Source organism: Bos indicus, chromosome 2, assembly GCF_029378745.1.
Source record: "Bos indicus isolate NIAB-ARS_2022 breed Sahiwal x Tharparkar chromosome 2, NIAB-ARS_B.indTharparkar_mat_pri_1.0, whole genome shotgun sequence".
Classification (NCBI taxonomy): domain Eukaryota; kingdom Metazoa; phylum Chordata; class Mammalia; order Artiodactyla; family Bovidae; genus Bos; species Bos indicus.
Window position 1 is genome coordinate 23,993,221 of NC_091761.1, and position 19,967 is coordinate 24,013,187.

General features: G+C 39.4%; 1 protein-coding gene across 3 annotated transcripts in view; it reads right to left on the minus strand.

Moving 5' to 3' along the window:
• The window catches only part of PDK1 (pyruvate dehydrogenase kinase 1), a 42,680-nt gene that overhangs the window by 7,689 nt on the left and 15,024 nt on the right, over positions 1–19,967 (minus strand). For 2 of the 3 annotated variants that reach the window (XM_070803258.1, XM_019970820.2), the window contains 2 exons: positions 19,534–19,632; positions 1,147–1,257 (listed from right to left, as the gene is read on the minus strand). In XM_070803258.1, the coding sequence (XP_070659359.1) occupies positions 1,147–1,257; positions 19,534–19,632 (210 nt within the window). The remainder of the gene's footprint in view (positions 1–1,146; positions 1,258–19,533; positions 19,633–19,967) is intronic. The other variant, XM_070803260.1, reaches the window with a different exon arrangement.

The window sequence follows — 19,967 nt, forward strand, 5'->3', positions numbered from 1 at the left end:
CAACTCTTACACAGCATTTACTACGCGCCAGGTACTATTAAAAAATGTGTTTACATATATTAACTCAATCTTCACAATAACTCAATCTTCAAGGCTGGGGAAATTGTGGTACTGAGGGGTCAATACTATTCCCAAGGCTGAACAGCTAGGGTGTGGTAGAGCTGAGAATGGAACAGTTTAGAGTCTGGATGAGTACGCTATGCTGCTCTCCACAAAAATTCTACGAAATTTGTTTATTACAAAAGGAGCATATCCCTTTTCTCCACTTACAGTAAAACTGGAATCTAAGAAGATACTCAAGTTTATTTGACCTTTTCTGTCCTCGGGCACATGGCTGCCTACCCATATCTCAACTAGAGCAATCATTTAAAAGGTTTGGTAAGACATGAACCGTATTGCAGCTATAGTTACAGAATCTGTGCTGTTTAACTAGAATGTGCTGTGCAGTTTGAATGAAGTCCTTGCAGTGACTCCCTAGGAACGAGTCTAAAATAAACCCATCTTAGACTGTTTTTCATCACACTACAAAATAACTCCAGGGTATGTGCCAGAGAACCTTCAAAGCCTCGAGCAACGAGAGATTTGGGTGAGAGATTTGGCAAAGCACTTTTCTGGGGGTTGGAGGACCAGGACTGAGTCCATTCAAAAGCTAATCTTATTAACCTGAAAAGAGGTGCCTGATTTTTTTTTTTTTTAAACCATCAACACAACTGTTATTTGAGCCACAGGCGATTAAATTGATTAGAACTCTAGTATCACTTCTGAGCCTCAAATATGTAGTCTTTCTAATTACAAGTACTTGAGGGGAAAAAAAAATTACTAGAGATTCAATCAGTGTTGACCAGATACTAGTACAGCTGGTAATTTAGACTTCACATTAATAACAGTTTATCAAAATGTGGTTTACCACATGGAAACTACTGACACACCACTATCAAGCTTGGCAATAAGAACTCTAAAACTCATCATTTTTAAAAAAAGCATTTCAAAAACTATAAATTTAGGGGAAGGTTTTGTTGCTGTTTTTCTCTAATAGCTTTCCTTCATCCTGTTTGTGAACCCCACACAATGGCTTAACTGATTTATGTGGTAACCTCTTTTTTGGCAAGTCACACAAACCCACTTCACGGCTTTTTGATCACATACCAGGGGCACTGCCCGGGACGTCTCGACACGAGGCCGGGGTGCAGTGGAGTACATGTAGTTAAAGAGTCGGTCGATTTTCCTCAGAGGAACACCACCTCCTCGGTCACTCATCTAGGGAGAGAGAGGATTATGCCCTCGGACCAAGTCCCAGAAACAGCAAAATACCCATTCATGCTGTGTCACCATTTAACTGTGGCTGACGAGCCCTGCTTTTCAAAATGAATACCATGCGATCCAAGTTACAAACATAAACACTTCCCCCACTGCTGGACTTAATCCCTCTAATACATGGAACTTTAAGACATAAAGAACTCCACTGTGATATAGATTTTCAATGCTGTTGTTTAGTGACTAAATCATGTTTGACTCTTTTGCAACCCCATGGACTGTAGCTTGCCAGGCTTCCCTGTCCATGGGCTTCTCTGGGTAAGAATACTGGAGTGGGTTACCATTTCCTTCTCCAGGGGATCTTCCCAGCCCAGGGATCAAACCCGCATCTCTTTTGACTCCTGGGTTGGCAGGCAGATGCTCTACCACCGAGACCCCTGCGAAGCCTGCTTTCAATGCTGTGGTTTTGTGTAATTCCTGCAGTACACTAATGATGCAACACACAATGGGGAAGAGGTTTAGCTTATCTTGGATAACAACAAATTTGTAATTCCTCTCTGGCAGGCAGTTTGGCAATCTGATTAAACATGTGTGTACCCTTTGACCCTTAATGCTTATCCTAAGAAAATTATGAGAAAAGCATGCAAAGTATGTATGAGAATATCCATCATAGCACTGCGTAGAACAGCTAAAACTGGATTACCACCTAAACGGGCTATTTAATCAAACTAATATACATTCTAAAATAGAATACTATTTTGCCATTAAATATTAGTATGTATTGGCATGGGATGGTCATAAAATATTGTTAAGTAGCAAAAAGATGGAGAAGCATTTATAACATTCTAATTCCATAAAAATGACAGAAGTCTATATTGAAATATAATTCTATTTCAATGGAATTATAAGTGATTTTCTTCTTTAGGGGCTTTAGTTTCTTAATTTTTTTCCACAATTATTTCTATTATGGTAAAAAAAATACAATTTTCATTTTCAGGGAGGAAAAAATAGAACCATTTCATTGTGTTTTAAGAGTCTCATCTACAACTAATTTCACAGCATAGTCTCCCAGACAACTTTCTGGTGAGTTATAAAGGACATAGTTCTTTGTATTGTTCTTACGTTCTTTTCCAACTCAAATCATATGCTATACTGAATTTGGTAATTTATTTACAGATTGTCTTCATTAGGTTTTTCTTCAATTAACATGGAACATATTTTCCTAGCTTGTCTTGAGAGTCTCTTGGACTGCAAGGAGATCAAGCCCATCATTCCTAAAGGAAATCAACCCTGAATATTCACTGGAAGGACTGATGCTGAAGCTCCAATACTTTGGCCACCTGAGGCGAAGAGTCAACTCAGAAAAAGACATGGGTGCTCAGAAAGACTGAGGACAGGAGAAGGGGGCGGCAGATGATGAGATGATTGGATGGCATCACCAACTCAATGGACATGAACTTGAGCAAACTCCAGGAGACAGTGGAGGACAGAGGAGCCTGGCGTGCTGCAGTCCATGGGATCACAAAGTGCTGGACATGACTTCGCAACCACACAGCAACAACACATTGTACAGCTTTATCTTCTAATCTACTATAGCCATTTTCTAGTCACAAAATCTAAATTGATTCTACTATCTATAATATTAACATGGTTGTGATATTCAAATAAACCTGCTTTTAACGTACTGACATATAGATAAAAACCATACTGAATTATATGTAATAAAAAGTCAATTTGAATGGCTTATAGTGTTAGTTGCTCAGTAACAACATATAGTTGAGTTTTTATAGTCTCAAAAACTTTCAGTTCAGCTCAGTCACTCGCTCAGTCATGTCCAACTCTTTGCAACCCCATTGACTACAGCACACCAGGCTTCCCTGTCCATTACCAACTCCTGGAGCTTGCTCAAACTCATGTCAGTTCAGTCAAAAAACTGTGTGTGTGTGTACATACACACACACATATATATATTAGTCTCACAATAGAAATTCACAGATATTTTAATTTTTAAAATAAAAATCTGCTTTGAAATGCCATTGAAGACTGGCCTCTGACATGTCTATAATTAGATAATTACAGTATAAAAATATACAAGAACATTATTAGGAACTTGTATGTAGCATTATGCTTGAAATTGTTCTTGGCTATGAATTCAAAGCCATGTGAAGAGCTTTATTTTAGTAAGGTGAATAAAGGGCTCTGGGTATTTTCTGAAATGCATCAATTTGTTAATTATTCATCCTTCAATTTAATGCTCTGCTACATATTTATTGGTAACATGAATCAGAAGCGTGGTTCTACAAATATTAAATAAAAAACAAATTAGAATAGATACTAAGATAAGAAGGTACAGTTCAATAAATACTTAGCGATTTTCCTTAACCTTCTGGCCAGAAGCAGTACAGCAATCCAGCAGATACGACACAAGAAGTGATTTCTAGCCATGGGACGGTAGGACAAAAGCAGAGTGGAACAGAAAGGCCAAAGGGGCCTTTGAAAAGTGTCATCTCATTAGAAGTAAAGGGGTCATCTAAGCCATAGGAGCATAGTTAAAGAATGATAAAGGTAACTGCTTTTGCTCTGTAGCCAAAAATGTAATAATACATTGCAACCAAACCTGGGGCCAGTTTTTAAAGTGGTCAAAGGTGTTTCCACGAAACTTGTTAACAGATCTTATACCAGAGAACCTGAGTTCTTTGGGGAAAAGGGAAGGAGGGAGTAATAGAGAGACAGACATTTGGTCTGTGTATCTTCAAGACAAGAACGGCACTCTGATGACAAATATATTGTAAAAGAGATGTGGAAATTTAAAAACCTCTGAAGACTATTTGAAGAAAAATGTGAGAATCATAGAAACACAAGACTATGCCAAGCGAAAGGGAAGAGATTGTGAAAGTGGAGGGTGGTGTGGAGTCATGTCAACAGGAAGGCGGAGGAAGAGAAGTTTGCCAATTACTTTTAAAGTTTTCTCCTTGGTGCATGAAACCACCACTTCTCAATGTCATCCAACCGAGACCTGCCATCCCTAATGTCCTGTTTCTCATAACACTAGGCTCCCTGGCTAATGTATGTGGATTTTCAGGTCCAAGGGAAATGAATCATTACTAACCTGATGACAGTTCTGAAGGCAGGAAATTTACTAACCTTGAACTCACCCATAGCTCCCCAAGTTTCTTATACAACAGCTTTTTCAAGGTCAGGTGTGTAAAAAAAAAATTGCCAACAGTGAATGAACCAAGATGTGTAAGTTTTAATTTATCAGATATGTGGTGCTAATACTTATGTCACTTACTGCAATTGGACCAAACACAAGTCTGAAAGAGCAGTTAGACTTGTAAGTTAGAAAAAAAAATTCTAACTTAGCAGAGGCATAATAAGTTAAAAATGTCAGTAATTTGAACAGCGAAAAGAATGGGGAAAAAAATTCCAGGCCTTGATCCTGAAAGTCTACAGTAAGTGATGGGGTTCAAAGCTCTATATAAAGAGCTAACAAGGGTAGATGAGTCATGCAAACTGGATTTGAAGAGGTAGAGCCTAATGCAGCTAAGACCATTTACAAACACTTCTGGAACAGTCTGTTTAAGACCCTTATGAGCTTTGCTTTTTTAAAACAGCTTGATGAAAATATAATTCACATACCATACTATCCACCTGTTTAAAGTGTACTACTCAGGGGCTTCCCTGGTGGGCCAGTGGCTAAGACTCTACGCTCCCAATGCAGGGGGCCTGGGTTCAATTCCTGGCCAGGGAACTAGATCCCAAATGCCGCAGCTAACAGTTTGCATGCCATGTGCTGCAATTAAGACTCAGCACAGCCAAATATACATAAACAATGAAATTTTCAAAACAGTGTACAACTCCGTGGCTTTTTAACAAACAGGCATACTTCTGAGATAGTGCAAGTTCAGTTCCAGACACCACAAAAAAGCAAATATTGCAATAAAGCTATTCACTTGAATTTTTTGGTTTCCCAGTACCTATAAAAGTTATGTTTACATTTATACTGTAGTCTATTAAGTGTGCAAAGCATTAGGCCTAAAAAATGTACATATCCATTAATTTAAAAATAAAAAACAAAAAACCAATTAGAATAATATCAAAGATCATTGATCACTATAACAAACATGATAATGAGAAAGTTTGAAATATTGCAAGAATCGCCAAAATGTGACACAGAGAAATGAAATGAGCAGATGCTGCTGGTTAAAACGACACTGACAGACTTGGTCAACGCAGGGTTGCCACAAACCTTCCATTTGTAAAAAATGCAGTATCTGCAAAGCACAATCAAGTAAAACAAGGCAAGGTATGCCTGCATTCATACGTATGTGCAACCATTTCTCCAGTCAATTTTAGAATATTTTCATTACCTCAAAAAGAAACCCGGGACTCGTTATTGATTACACTAAGTAACCACTAATGTATTTCTTGTCCTTATATATTTGTCTGTTCTGGACATTTCATATAAATGAAATCATATATAATGTGCTGCCTTTTGTGTTTAGTTTTTTTTTACTCGACATATTTTTAATGTTGCAGCATTCACGTTGTAGCATGCACCAATACCTCACTCCTTTTATGGGCAAATAATATTCCACTATATACCACATTTTTGTTGATTTATTATTCAGCTGATGAACATCTGGGTTGTTTTTAGCTCTTGGCTGTTGTGAATAATGTTACTATGAATACTCACTGCTTAAATACCTGTTTTCAAGCTTTGCGGGTATATATCTAGGAGTGTCACTGCTGGGTTATCATGAACATTTCTTTACAGCAAACAGGCAGACTCCCTTAGCAAAGCCTGTCTACCAGCACAGAACGAGTCTCTGAGAGCCTAAGAGCTCAGTGAATACTGATCCAGGCAGTGATGGATGACCACAAGTAATGGAACACAACTGCAGACCAGCATGCTAAAGCACATGAAACAGAAGCAGAAAAAGGTATGAGAAAGACCATGCTGTAGCATAGCTGTTGTCCCAAAGCAGAAGACAGGCGGCTTATTTTGAATCAAATAAACCTTAATGGGCAAGTAGCTGACACATAACTAACCAAAAAATATACACATATTAACATCTGGACTGGAAAAAAGTGACATATTCATATTAGTTTTTTAGCTAACAGATGATGCTACCATATATTTATTTGTGATCCATTCTTTTATATGAATAGCCAAGAGGGATAAATAGAAAAAAGTTCAGAGGAACTAGTCGAGAGAGCTGAGGCATATTAATTTTTTAAAAAGCAACTAGTATTACTATCCTCAGAGTGATAAAAGAAGAAACCAGGACAGAATGCTATGAAAAGATAATAAAAATAATAGTTCCTGGGAAATTTATAATAACAGAAATAAAAATTCAATAAGAGTTGGGAATTCAAAGTCAAGAAATCTCAGAGTAGAATGAAAAGTTAAAGACATAAAAATAAGAGGAAAAGATAAGAATAAATTAGAGGGCCATTTCATGAAGCCCAGAATTTTTGAAATATAACTATCAGAAAGATAAACAGAAAAGAAGAAAGTACCAAGGAAACAGTGGAAATTCTAAAAGTCCCAGCTCAATGGGTACAAAAAGGCCACTTCAGGTCACATCATTATGAAATTTCACAACAGAGCTGAAGAACTTAAACTTCACTTAAAACTGGTCAGACACAAAGAAACAGGAATTTGAATAAGCATTGCTGCTGCTGCTAAGTCACTTCAGTCGTGTCCGACTCTGTGCGACCCCACAGATGGCAGCCCAGCAGGCTCCCCTGTCCCTGGGATCCTCCTAGCAAGAACACTGGAGTGGGTTGCCATTTCCTTCTCCAATGCGTTAAGTCTTCTCAAAAGGAAGAGCAGAAGTAATGTCAGCAGAAACAGTGGAGAAAGGAGCTCCAAAAAGTCTCCCATCAAAGCACCAAAGCAAAAAGGCACAAATTGTTAGAACTCTGGAAATTAACCACAGGCTTGTAGCAATAAGGGGAGTATGTACTCAAGAAAAACAACAATGAGCTTTGCAGTATTTTAACTTGGCTTTTCCCGACCTCCCATCCCCACTACCAACAACTTGCAATCAGAGTGAAACCAGCAGTCTGACAGCCACTGGAAACACTCGTTCTTTGACCTTTGACCTGATTCTGAGCTCCTTAATGCAAAAAGTCTTGCATGCTTCTACTCCCCATCCTCAGAAACACCTATCAAAGACAATTAGAGGTAACTGATTAATTTGATGGCTGCCTGAGGCAGTCTACAACAGTTAAGGCAAATAACAGGCTACCCAAAAAACTTAGTCGGAAAAGCTAAGGAATGAGATGTCCATAGGTGCTTAGAAAAACTCAAGGATATCGGGGAACCTAGATGGTCATGCTCATGCTCACGGCCATGTTTACTAAGAACCTGAGAGAGTCTAAGCATTCACCTCCACCTGACCTTGAAGCTCTGTACAAGCGGAATGTAAAGGTTAAGTCGAGAATTGTCAACAACCTGATTCAACATTGAAGGTGTGTTCCAAACTGCACACAGAATCCCTTGACAAAGACTGGGCGAAGGCATTTAAGGAAACTTCAGTTCAAACATTAGTTGACCACTAAGCAGAAAGCACACACAACAAAGAATATAGACTTCACAGAATTAGTTTCAAAAAGTTACTAAACAAACAATGTCTAAGAACAAAGGAGAAGCTCCAGCAAGACGGCAGGAGGGGCTAAAGTGCTTCTAGAATCAAACCCCATACCTGCCAGAAACGCTCAGAGGGCTCAAACAAACCTTGCGTACACCAGGACCCAGAGATGCCACAGAGATGAGACAGAACTGTTTGAATGGCTCCCGTGGAGGTGTGGGTTGGCAGTGGACTACCGCAGGGGCAGGGGCTCTGTGTGCAGCAGACTTCGGTATGACTTAACCCCTCTTGGAGGAGGTTGCCATTAACCCCACCATAGAGCTGCCAGAACTTACACAGAACTGGGAAACAAACTCTTGGAGGGCATAAACAGAACTTTCTGCGTACCAGGACCCAGGAGAAAGGGGCAGTGACTCCACAAAAGACTGACCCAGATTTGCTTGTAAGTGTTCAGGAGTCTCTGGCAGAGGCGTGGGTTGGCAGTGGCCTGATGCAGGGCTGAGGGCAATGAATGTAGCAGTGCATGCATGGGACCTTTTAAAGAAGGTCGTATCTTCACTACCTTCACCATAGTTTGGCCCAGGTAAATAACAGGGAGGGAACACAGCCCCACCCATCAACAGAAAATTGGATTCAAGATTGAACATGGCCCTGCACATTAGAACAAGACCCAACTTTCCTCTCAGTCAATCTCTCCCATCAGGAAGCTTCCATAAGCCTCTTACCCTTCTCCATCAGAGGGCAGACAGACTGAAAACCACAATCACAGGAAACTAACCAATCTGATCACATGGACCACAGCCTTGTCTAACTCAATGAAACTATGAGTCATGCCGTGTAGGGCCACCCAAGACGGACGGGTCATGGTGGAGAGTTCTGACAAAATATGGTCCAATGGAGAAGGGAATGGCAAACCACTTCAGTATTCTTGCCTTGAGAACCCCATGAACAGTATGAAAAGGCAAAAAGATACAACAGTGAAAGATGAACTCCTCAGATCATTCAGTATCCAATATGCTACTGGAGATCACTGGAGAAGTAACTCCAGAAAGAATGAAGAGATGGAGTCAAAGCAAAAACACCACCCAGTTGTGGATGTGACTGGTGATGGAAGTAAAGTCCAATGCTGTAAAAAGCAATAATGCATAGGAACCTGGAATGTTAGGTCCATGAATCAAGGCAAACTGGAAGTGGACAAAGAGGAAATGGCAACAGTGAACATCAACATTTTAGGAATCAGCAAACTAAAATGGATTGCAATAGGTGAATTTAACTCAGATGACCATTACATTTACTACTGTGGGCAAGAAACACTTACAAGAAATGGAGTGGCCATCATAGTCAACAAGAGAGTCTGAAAGGTAGTACTTGGACGCAATCGCAAAAATAACAGAATGATCTCTGTTTGTTTCCAAGGCATACCATTCAATATCACAGTAATCCAAGTCTATGCCCCAACCAGTAACACTGAAGAAGCTGAAGATGAATGGTTCTATAAAGACCTACAAGACCTTCTAGAACTAACACCCAAAAAAGATGTCCTTTTCATTATAAGGGACTGGAATGCAAAAGTAGGAAGTCAAGAAACACCTGGAGTAAAAGGCAAAATTGGCCTTGCAGTACAGAATGAAGCAGGGCAAAGGCTAATAGAGTTTTGCCAAGAGAACGCACTTGTCATAGCAAACACCCTATTCCAACAACACAAGAGAAGACTCTACACATGGACATCATCAGATGGTCAATACCAAAATCATACTGATTATATTCTTTGCAGCCAAAGATGGAGAAGTTACATAGAGTCAGCAAAAACAAGACTGGGAGCTGACTGTGGCACAGACCATGAACTCCTGATTGCCACATTCAGACTTAAATTGAAGAAAGTAGGGAAAACCACTAGACCATTCAGGTATGACCTAAATCAAATCCCTTACGATTATACAGTGGAAGTGACAAATAGATTCAAGGGATTATTTCTGATAGAGTGCCTGAAGAACTATGAACAGAGGTTGGAGACATTATACAGGAGGCAGGGATCAAGACCATCCCCAAGGAAAAGCAATGCCAAAAGGCAAAATGGTTGTCTGAGGAGGCCTTACAAATAGCTGAGAAAAGAGGAGAAGTGAAAGGCAAAGGAGAAAAGGAAAGATATACACATTTGAATGCAGAGTTCCAAAGAACAGCAAGGAGAGATAAGAAAGCCTTCCTCAGTGATCAGTGCAAAGAAATAGAGGAAAACAATAGAATGGGAAAGACTAGAGATCTCTTCAAGATAATCAGAGATACCAAGGGAATTTTTCATGCAAAGATGGGCACAATAAAGGACAGAAATGGTATGGACCTAACAGAAGCAGAAGATATTAAGAAGAGGTGGCAAGAATACACAGAAGAACTATACAAAAAGATCTTCACAACCCAGATAATCACAATGATGTGATCACCAACCCAGAGCAAGACATCCTGGAATGCAAAGTCAAGTGGTCCTTACGAAGCATCACTAAGAACAAAGCTAGTGGAGGTGATGGAATTCCTGTTGAGCTATTTCCAATCCTAAAAGATGATGCTGTGAAAGTGCTGCACTCAATATGCCAGCAAATTTGGAAAACTCAGCAGAGGCCAAAGGACTGGAAAAGGTCAGTTTTCATTCCAATCCCAAAGAAAGGCAATGCCAAAGAATGCTCAAACTACCGCACAACTCCACTCATCGCACACGCTAGTAAAGTAACGCTCAAATTCTCCAGGCCAGGCTTCAGCAATAAGTGAACCGTGAAAGAATACACAAAACAACTGTACAAAAAAGTTCTTAATGATCCGGATAACCACGACAGTGCAGTCTCTCACTCAGAGTCAGACATGTTGGAACGTGAAGTCAAGTGGGCCTTAGGGAGACACTGCTGCCAATAAAGTTAGTGGACGTGATGGAATTCCAGCACAGCTATTTAAAATCCTAAATGATGATGCTATTAAACTGCTGTACTCAGTATGTCAGCAAATTTGGAAAACCCGGCAGTGGCCACAGGGCTGGAAAAGGTCAATGCTCATCCCAATCCTCAAGAAGGGAAGTACTAAAAAAATGTTCAAACACCAGAAAACTGCACTCATCTCCCATGCTAGTAAGTGTGTGTTAGTTGCTCAGTCACGTCTGACTCTTTGAGACCCCATGGATTGTAGCCCGTCAGGCTCCTCAGATCAGATCACATCAGATCAGTCGTTCAGTCATGTCTGACTCTTTGCGACCCCATGAATCGCAGCACACCAGGCCTCCCTGTCCATCACCAACTCCCAGAGTTCACTGAGACTCACGTCCATCGAGTCAGTGATGCCATCCAGCCATCTCATCCTCTGTCGTCCCCTTCTCCTCCTGCCCCCAATCCCTCCCAGCATCAGGGTCTTTTCCAATGAATCAACTCTTCGCATGAGGTGGCCAAAGGACCGGAGTTTCAGCTTTAGCATCAGTCCTTCCAAAGAAATCCCAGGGCTGATCTCCTTCAGAATGGACTAGTTGGATCTCCTTGCAGTCCAAGGGACTCTCAAGAGTCTTCTCCAACACCACAGTTCAAAAGCATCAATTCTTCAGCACTCAGCCTTCTTCACAGTCCAACTCTCACATCCATACATGACCACAGGAAAAACCATAGCCTTGACTAGACGAACCTTTGTTGGCAAAGTAATGTCTCTGCTTTTGAATATGCTATCTAGGTTGGTCATAACTTTCCTTCCAAGGAGTAAGCATCTTTTAATTTCATGGCCGCAGTCACCATCTGTAGTGATTTTGGAGCCCAGAAAAATAAAGTCTGACACTTTCCACTGTTTCCCCATCTATTTCCCATGAAGTGATGGGACCAGATGCCATGATCTTCGTTTTCTGAATGTTGAGCTTTAAGCCAACTTTTTCACTCTCCACTTTCACTTTCATCAAGAGGCTTTTGAGTTCCTCTTCACTTTCTGCCATAAGGGTGGTGTCATCTGCATATCTGAGGTTATTGATATTTCTCCCGGCAATCTTGATTCCAGCTTGTGTTTCTTCCAGTCCAGCATTTCTCATGATGTACTCTGCATATAAGTTAAATAAGCAGGGTGACAATATACAGCCTTGACAAACTCCTTTTCCTATTTGGAACCAGTCTGTTGTTCCATGTCCAGTTCTAACTGTTGCTTCCTGACCTGCATATAGGTTTCTCAAGAGGCAGGTCAGGTGGTCTGGTATTTCCATCTCTTTCAGAATTTTCCATAGTTTATTGTGATCCACACAGTCAAAGGCTTTGGCATAGTCAATAAAGCAGAAATAGATGTTTTTCTGGAACTCTCTTGCTTTTTCTATGATCCAGCGGATGTTGGCAATTTGATCTCTGGTTCCTCTGCCTTTTCCAAAACCAGCTTGAACATCAGGAAGTTCATGGTTCACATATTGCTGAAGCCTGGCTTGGAGAATTTTGAGCATTACTTTACTAGCATGTGAGATGAGTGCAATTGTGCGGTAGTTTGAGCATTCTTTGGCATTGCCTTTCTTTGGGATTGGAATGAAAGCTGACCTTTTCCAGTCCTGTGGCCACTGCTGAGTTTTCCAAATTTGCTGGCATATTGAGTGCAGCACTTTCACAGCATCATCTTTCAGGATTTGGAATAGCTCAACTGGAATTCCATCACCTCCACTAGCTTTGTTCGTAGTGATGCTTTCTAAGGCCCACTTGACTTCACATTCCAGGATGTCTGGCTCTAGGTCAGTGATCACACCATCATGATTCTCTGGGTCGTGAAGATCATTTTTGTACAGTTCTTCTGTGTATTCTTGCCATCTCTTCTTAATATCTTCTGCTTCTATTAGGTCCATAACATTTCTGTCCTTTATCGAGCTCATCTTTGCATGAAATGTTCCTTTGGTATCTCTGATTTTCTTGATTCCATGGACAGGCTCCTCTGTCCATGGAATTCTCCAGGCAAGAATATTGGAGTGGGTTGCCATGCCCTTCTCCAGGGGATCTTCTTGACCTAGGGAGCAAACCTGGGTCTCCTGCATTGCAGGCAGATTCTTTACCATCTGAGCCACCAAAGAAGCCCCCCGATAGTAGTAAGGTTATGCTCAAAATCCACCAAGCTAGGCTTCAGCATTACATGAAACGAGTACTTCCAGATGTTCAAGCTGGGTTTAGAAAAGGCAGAGGAACCAGAGATCAAACATTCGCTGGATCACAGAAAAAGCAAGGGAATTGCAGAAAAACATCTACCTATGTTTCATTGACTGTGTGGATCATAACAAACTGTGGAAAACTCTTAAAGAGATGAGAACACCAGACAACCTTACCTGTCTCTTGAGAAACCTGTATACAGGTCAAAAAGCATAAGTTAAAACTGGACATGGGACAACTGACTGGTTCAGGATTGAGAAAGGAGCATCACAAAGCTGTTTACTGTCACTCTGTTTGCTTAACTTATACACAGAGCATATTATGCAAAACCCTGGGCTGGATGAGTTACAAGCTGGAATCAAGATTGCCAAGAGAAATATCAACAACCTCAGATATACAGATGATACCACTCTAACAGCAGAAAGCAAAGAAGAACTAAAGTCTCTAGATGAGGGTAAAGGAGGATTGTGAAAAAGCCAGCTTAAAACTCAATATTAAAAAAATCTAAGATCATGGCCTCCCCATGCATGTGACTATGGTATTAGAGAAGACTCTTGAGAGTCCCTTGGACTCCAAGGAGATCCAATCAGTCCACCCTAAAGGAAATCAGTCCTGAATATTCACTGGAAGGACTGGTGTTGAAGCTGAAACTCCAATACTTTGGCCACCTGATGCGAAGAGCTGACTCATTTGAAAAGATCCTAATGCTGGGAAAGATTGAAGGCGGGAGGAGAAGGGGATGACAGAGGATGAGATGGTTGGGTGGCATCACCGACTCAATGGGCATGAGTTTGTGTAAACTCTGGGAGTTGGTGATAGAGAGGCATGGCGTGCTACAGTCCACGGGGTTGCAAAGAGTCGGACATGACTGAGCGACTGAATTGAACCGAATTGAAGATCATGGCATCTGGTCCCATCACTTGATGGCAAACAGAAGGGGAAATGGTGGAAGCAGTGACTGATTTCCTCTTACTGGGCTCTAAATTCACTGTGGATGGTGACTGTAGCCATGAAATTAAAAGATGATTCCTTCCAAACAGGAAAGCTATGAGAAACCTAGACTGTGTTAAAAAGCAAAGATATCTCTTTGCTGACAAAGGTCCACAGAGTCAAGGCTATGGTCTTTCCAGTAGTCATGTATGGATTTGAAAGCTGGACAATAAAGAAGGTAGAGCACTGACGAATTGATGCTTTTGAATTGTGGTGCTAGAGAAGACTCTTATTAAGAGTCCCTTGGAAAGCATGGAGATCAAACCAGTCAATCTTAAAGGAAATCAATCCTGAATATTCATTGGAAGGACTGATGCTGAAGTTGAAGCTCCAATTCTTTGGCCACCTGATGTGAACAGCTGACTTGGAAAAGACCCTGATGCTGGAAAAGATTGAAGGCAGGAGGAGAAGAGGGTAATAAGAGGATGAGATGGTTGGATGGCATCATTGACTGAATGGACATGAACTTGGGTGTCCTCCAGGGATGATGAGGGACACGGAAGCCTGGTGTGCTGCAGTCCATGGGGTCATGAAGAGTCGGACATGATTTGGCAATTCAACAACAACAACTACCACCAAAATTACAGAAAATAAAAGGGATTATGATGGGAAACCATGAACAACTGTGTACCAATAAATAAGAAAACCTAGGTGAAATTGACAAATCCTTAGACAAACTACAGAAAGTAACTCAGAAAGAAATAGAAAATCCAAATAGATGTATAACAAATGAAGAGATTGAATTGGTAATCAAAACTCTTCTCACAAAGAAAAGAACAGGCCCAAATGGCTTCACTGGTGGATTCTACCAAACATTTAAAGAATGAATACAAATCCTTCAAAACCTTCTAAAATACAGACAAGGAAGGAGAACTTCTCAACTTATTCAAGAAGGCCAGTATTACCTGATATCAAAAGCAGACAAAGATATCACAAGAAACTACATACTGATAAATATCTCTTATGAATATCAATGCGAAAATCCTCAAAAAAATGTAGAAAGTGAGGCCTATCCCCAAAATGCATGGTTGGTTCAACACACAAAAATCAATCATTCTAATACACCAACTGGTAGACTTCAGAACAAACACCACATAATCATCCCAATCTACCCAGAGAAGGCATCTGATAAAATCCAACATCCTCTCATGATACTGTTGTAGTTGTTGTTTAGTCACTAAGTCCTGCCTGACTCTTTTGTGACCCCATGAATTGTAGCCCACCAGGCTCCTCCGTCCATGGTATTTCCCAGCGAGAATACTGGAGTGGGTTGCCATTTCCTCGTCCAGGAGATCTTCCCAGCCCAGGGATCAAACTCATGTCTCCTGCACTGGCAGGCGGATTCTTTAACCACTGAGTCAGGGAAGCCAGTCTCATGATATATACTTAACAAACTAGGAATGAAAGTAAGCTTTCTCAACCTCATGAACAGTATTTACAAAAAACCCACAGCTGATACCACGCTTAGTGATGAAGACTGAAAGCTTTCACTTTAAAGGAAACCTAACTTGTATGTATGTGCTGTATGTTCAGTCCTTCAGTCGCGTCCAACTCTTTGCGACCTCATGGACTACAGCCATCCAGGCTCCTCTGTCCATGGAATTTTGCAGGCAAGAATACAGGAGCGGATTGCCATTTCCTCCTCCAGGGGGTCCTCCCTGCCCAGGGATCAGATGTGAGTCTCTCAGTCTCCTGCACTGGCAGGCAAGTTCTCTGTACTAGTGCCACCTGGGAAGCCCCAGCTGTGTGCATCAGTTCAGTTCAGTCACTCAGTCACGTGCTGCTCTTTGTGACCCCATGGACTGCAGCACACCAGGCTTTCCTGTCCATCACCAACTCCCGGAGTTTACTCAAACTCATGTCCATCAAGTTGGTGATGCCATCCAGCCATCTCATCCTCTATCATTCTCCTCTCCTCCTGCCTTCAATCTTTTCTAGCATCAGGGTCTTTTCCAATGAGTCAGTTCTTCGCATCAGATGGCCAAAGTATTGGAGTTTCCGCTTCAGCATCAGTCCTTCCAATGAATATTCAGGACTGATTTCCTTTAGGATGGACTGGTTGGATCTCCTTGCTGTCCAAGGGACTCTCAACAGTCTTCTCCAACCGTTCAAAAGCATCAATTCTTTAGCACTCAGCTTTCTTTATGGTCCCAATTCTCACATCTATACATGACTACTGGAAAAACCATAGCTTTGACTAGACAGACTTTTGTTGGCAAAGTAATGTCTCTGCTTTTCAATATGCTGTCTAGGTTGGTCATAGCTTTTCTTTCAAGGAGCAAGTGTCTTGATTTCATGGTTGCAGTCACCATCTGCAGTGATTTTGGAGCCCCCCAAAATAAAGTATCTCACTGTTTCCATTGTTTTCCCATTTGTGTTCAAGTGATGGGACCAGATGCCCATGATCTTAGTTTTCTGAACATTGAATTTTAAGCCAACTTTATCACTCTCCTCTTTCACATTCACTAAGAGGTTCTTTAGTTATTCTTTGTTTTCTGCTATAAGGGTGGTGTCTAAAATGTGCCAAAAGCCAGGGAATTGAGAGGGTTATTAAGCCCAGATCAAATACTTAATGAATTCAGTTGAATAAGTAAATAAATGTTTGTTCTTAATAGCATAATAAAAAAATAGCTCATTATATCGAAGAGTTGGACATGATTTAGTGACTGAACAACAAAAATAAACATGGAAGAAGAAAAAAAAGACTAAAAGTTCTCCTAAGATCAGCAAAAGAAAAAGATACCAGTTCTATTCAGCACTGTACTAGAGGTTCTAGACACACCAATTAGGCAAAGAAAAAAAAATCAGATTGGAAAGGAAGAAGTAAAATTATCTCCATTTGTAGATGACATGATCTTGTGTAGAGAAAATCCTAAGGCGGTCACAAAAAATATTATAAGAACTTATAAATGACTTTGGCAAGGTTGCAAGATACAAGATCAACACACAAAAATCACTTATATTCTTATATACTGGCAATATATAATTCAAAAATTAAATTAAGAAAACAATTCCACTTAAAAAGCCCCGAAAAGAATGAAATATCTAAGTACAAACTTAATAGATGAAGTGTAAGACTTGTGCACTGAAAGTCAGAAAACATTGCTGGAAAAAAGATTTAAATAAGTGTAAAGAAATCCTGTTGTTCACAAACTGGAAGACTTACTTGATTTAAACAATGAACTTGATCCCCATAAAAACTCAAGCTGATGTTTCTTTGCAGAAACTAACACACTGATACCTAAAATTCTTATGAAAATGCGTGGAACCCACAATAGCCAAAAAACGTTGAAAGAGAACAACAAAGTTTGAGGAAGCACATTTGCCAATTTCAAAATTTACAACCAAGAAATAATAATCAAAATGTTCCTAAGGAGAGATATGCAGACCAATGGAATAGAATTGAGAATCCAGAAATAAACCTATACATTTATAAGCAATTAAATTTTGACAATGATGACAAGAAAATTCGAATGCGAAAAAATAGTCTTTTTACAAATGGTACTGGGACAACCAGATTATCCACAGGCAAAAGAATGAAACTGGATTCCCTACTTCAAATCATTTACAAAAATTAACTCAAAATGGATCAAAGACCTAAATGTAAGAACTGAAACTTTAAAACTCTTAGAAACAAAGGCATATATTATTGTGACTTTTGAATTAGGCAATGGCTTCCTGCATGTGACACTAAAAGCACAAGCAATAAATGAAAAAAAACAGAATAATTAAAATTCTTCAAAATTAAAATCTTTGTGTTTCAAAGAACACTCAAGAAAGTGAAAAGGTAAGCCACAGAATGGGAGAACACTGGCAAATCATATATCTCATCAGGGACTAGTATCAAGAATAGAAAATAAACAAATGGAGAAAACTCTTACAATTCAACAATAAAAAGACAACCTACTTAAAAACTGAGCAAAGGATCTTAATTGACACTTAAAAAAAATACCATGAAATATTAGAATTAGAATGGCTATCATCTAATAGAATGGCTATAATCAAAAAGACTGACAATAACAAATGTTGGTAAGGATGTGGAAATATTGCTACCTTCACTCATTACTGATGGAAATGTAAAATGGTACAGTCACTTTTAAAATGAGTTTGGTATTCCTCAGAAGTTAAACAGAGTTACCTATAGACAATTCAGCTTTTAGGTATATACATAAGAGACCCGAAAACCAATGTTCACTTATACACAAATGGCAGCATTATTTATAATAACAACAACAAAAAAAATGAATGGCTACATGCTATAACATTATATTGAGTGAAAGAAGTCAGTCACAAAAGACTACATATTGTATGACTGAATTTTTATGAAGTGTCCAAAATAGGGAAGTCCATACACAGAAAGTGGATTAGTGGTTGCCAAAGGGTGGGGAGAGGGAGTAATGAGGAGTGACTGTTAAAGAGCACTGGTTTTTTTCTTGGGATTGAGAAAAATGTTCTGAAATTAAACAGTGGTATGGTTACACAACCTTGTGAACACACTAAAAACCACTGAATTGTGTATTTAAAAAAAAACACTAGATATCTTCAAAGTCTCTGAAAGATGATTATTTCTAGTCTGGAATTCCACGTATGGACTTAAATACTGGGAAAATGGCAACTGAGGCTAGGCAACTGAGAGGGGAGATGCTCTAAGAGAGCTAACTCCTAAGCTACCATAACCAAAAGCTAATATTTGCTGTTAAAAAAATTTTAATTTCATAAACAGCAATATTAGACAATGTCTTTCAACTACAGCAATATGAAAAGAAATAACAAAAAGACTGTCTCTGAGTAGTGACCTACAAGTGGCAAGGAACTGACATATTTCATTTTCATCTCTCTGCATTTATTAATTCAATACAAAATTTTAAATGATTATTTAAAAAAGAGAAACATCATCATACTCTAAGAAACTGAGCTATCTAAGAAAAATATAGTAGAAAAGGCTTGGGACTAGAGTCAATGAACATGAATTTGAACAAACTCAGGGAGATTATGGAGGATAAAGGAGCCTGGCGTGCAGGAGTCCATGGCATCACAAAGAGTTGGACGACTCAGAAACTTAACAGGGGTCAAAGGACTGACATCCTGTCCTGTGTCATTTATTGGCTATTTAATAATGAGCTAATCACTGTGTCTAGTTTCTGTAAAATTGAGAATAAAATTACCTTTGCCCCTTACTGAAGAGCTGTTAGGAAAATCAAATGAAACACTTAAAAGCAGATTTTAAAACATTGTTTAAAAAGGAGAAATTATGTACTATCTACATAATACTGTAAACACCCAAATATTTTAGATTTTACTTATCAAAGTAGATATCAAACTAGACAGACATGATTCTACAAAACTGTCTGTCTCCAGGGTTTACTTTAACCTGAATCATCTGGATGAAGGGTCAGAACAGAAACAGACTCACGGGAAAATTTCATAAGCTGCCAGATAAATGAAACGATGTGCTTATTATCTAGAAGGAACAGGATTTCTTTCTTTCTAAGAATAAATTATGTCTTCTGGAAAACATGTACATGTCTGTACATTAGTTTTTAAAAATTTAAAAAAACAGCACTTACCTTCACAGTCAAATCCTCTTTACCCAGTGTGACATGGACCTGAATAGGCGGATAAACACCTTTGTCAGCATGATGCTCCATCGTTGCTCTCATTGCATTCTGAAATACATAAGGGTTATGTTAAAGATACAACTTTAAAGAAGGAGAGAAATTAAGTACAATTTTCAAGTATATATGCACTCCTTGATATTTTTAAAAATTTTAATGAAAACATGCCTAAGAATTGTAATTCATAAGTAAATTTAAAGAACTACTTCTAAAAAATAAGTCAGTTTTGGAGGACTTGGTAGGTAAAAATCCCAACTAAATTCTGAATATTTTCTAAAATCAGAATCTCAACATTTTTAACTAGCTTTGTATGAAAGCAGAAAATTCTACCCAAATATTTTTATAATTTGGGAGACAATGGGCAAATCTTATTTTTGAAAACAGTC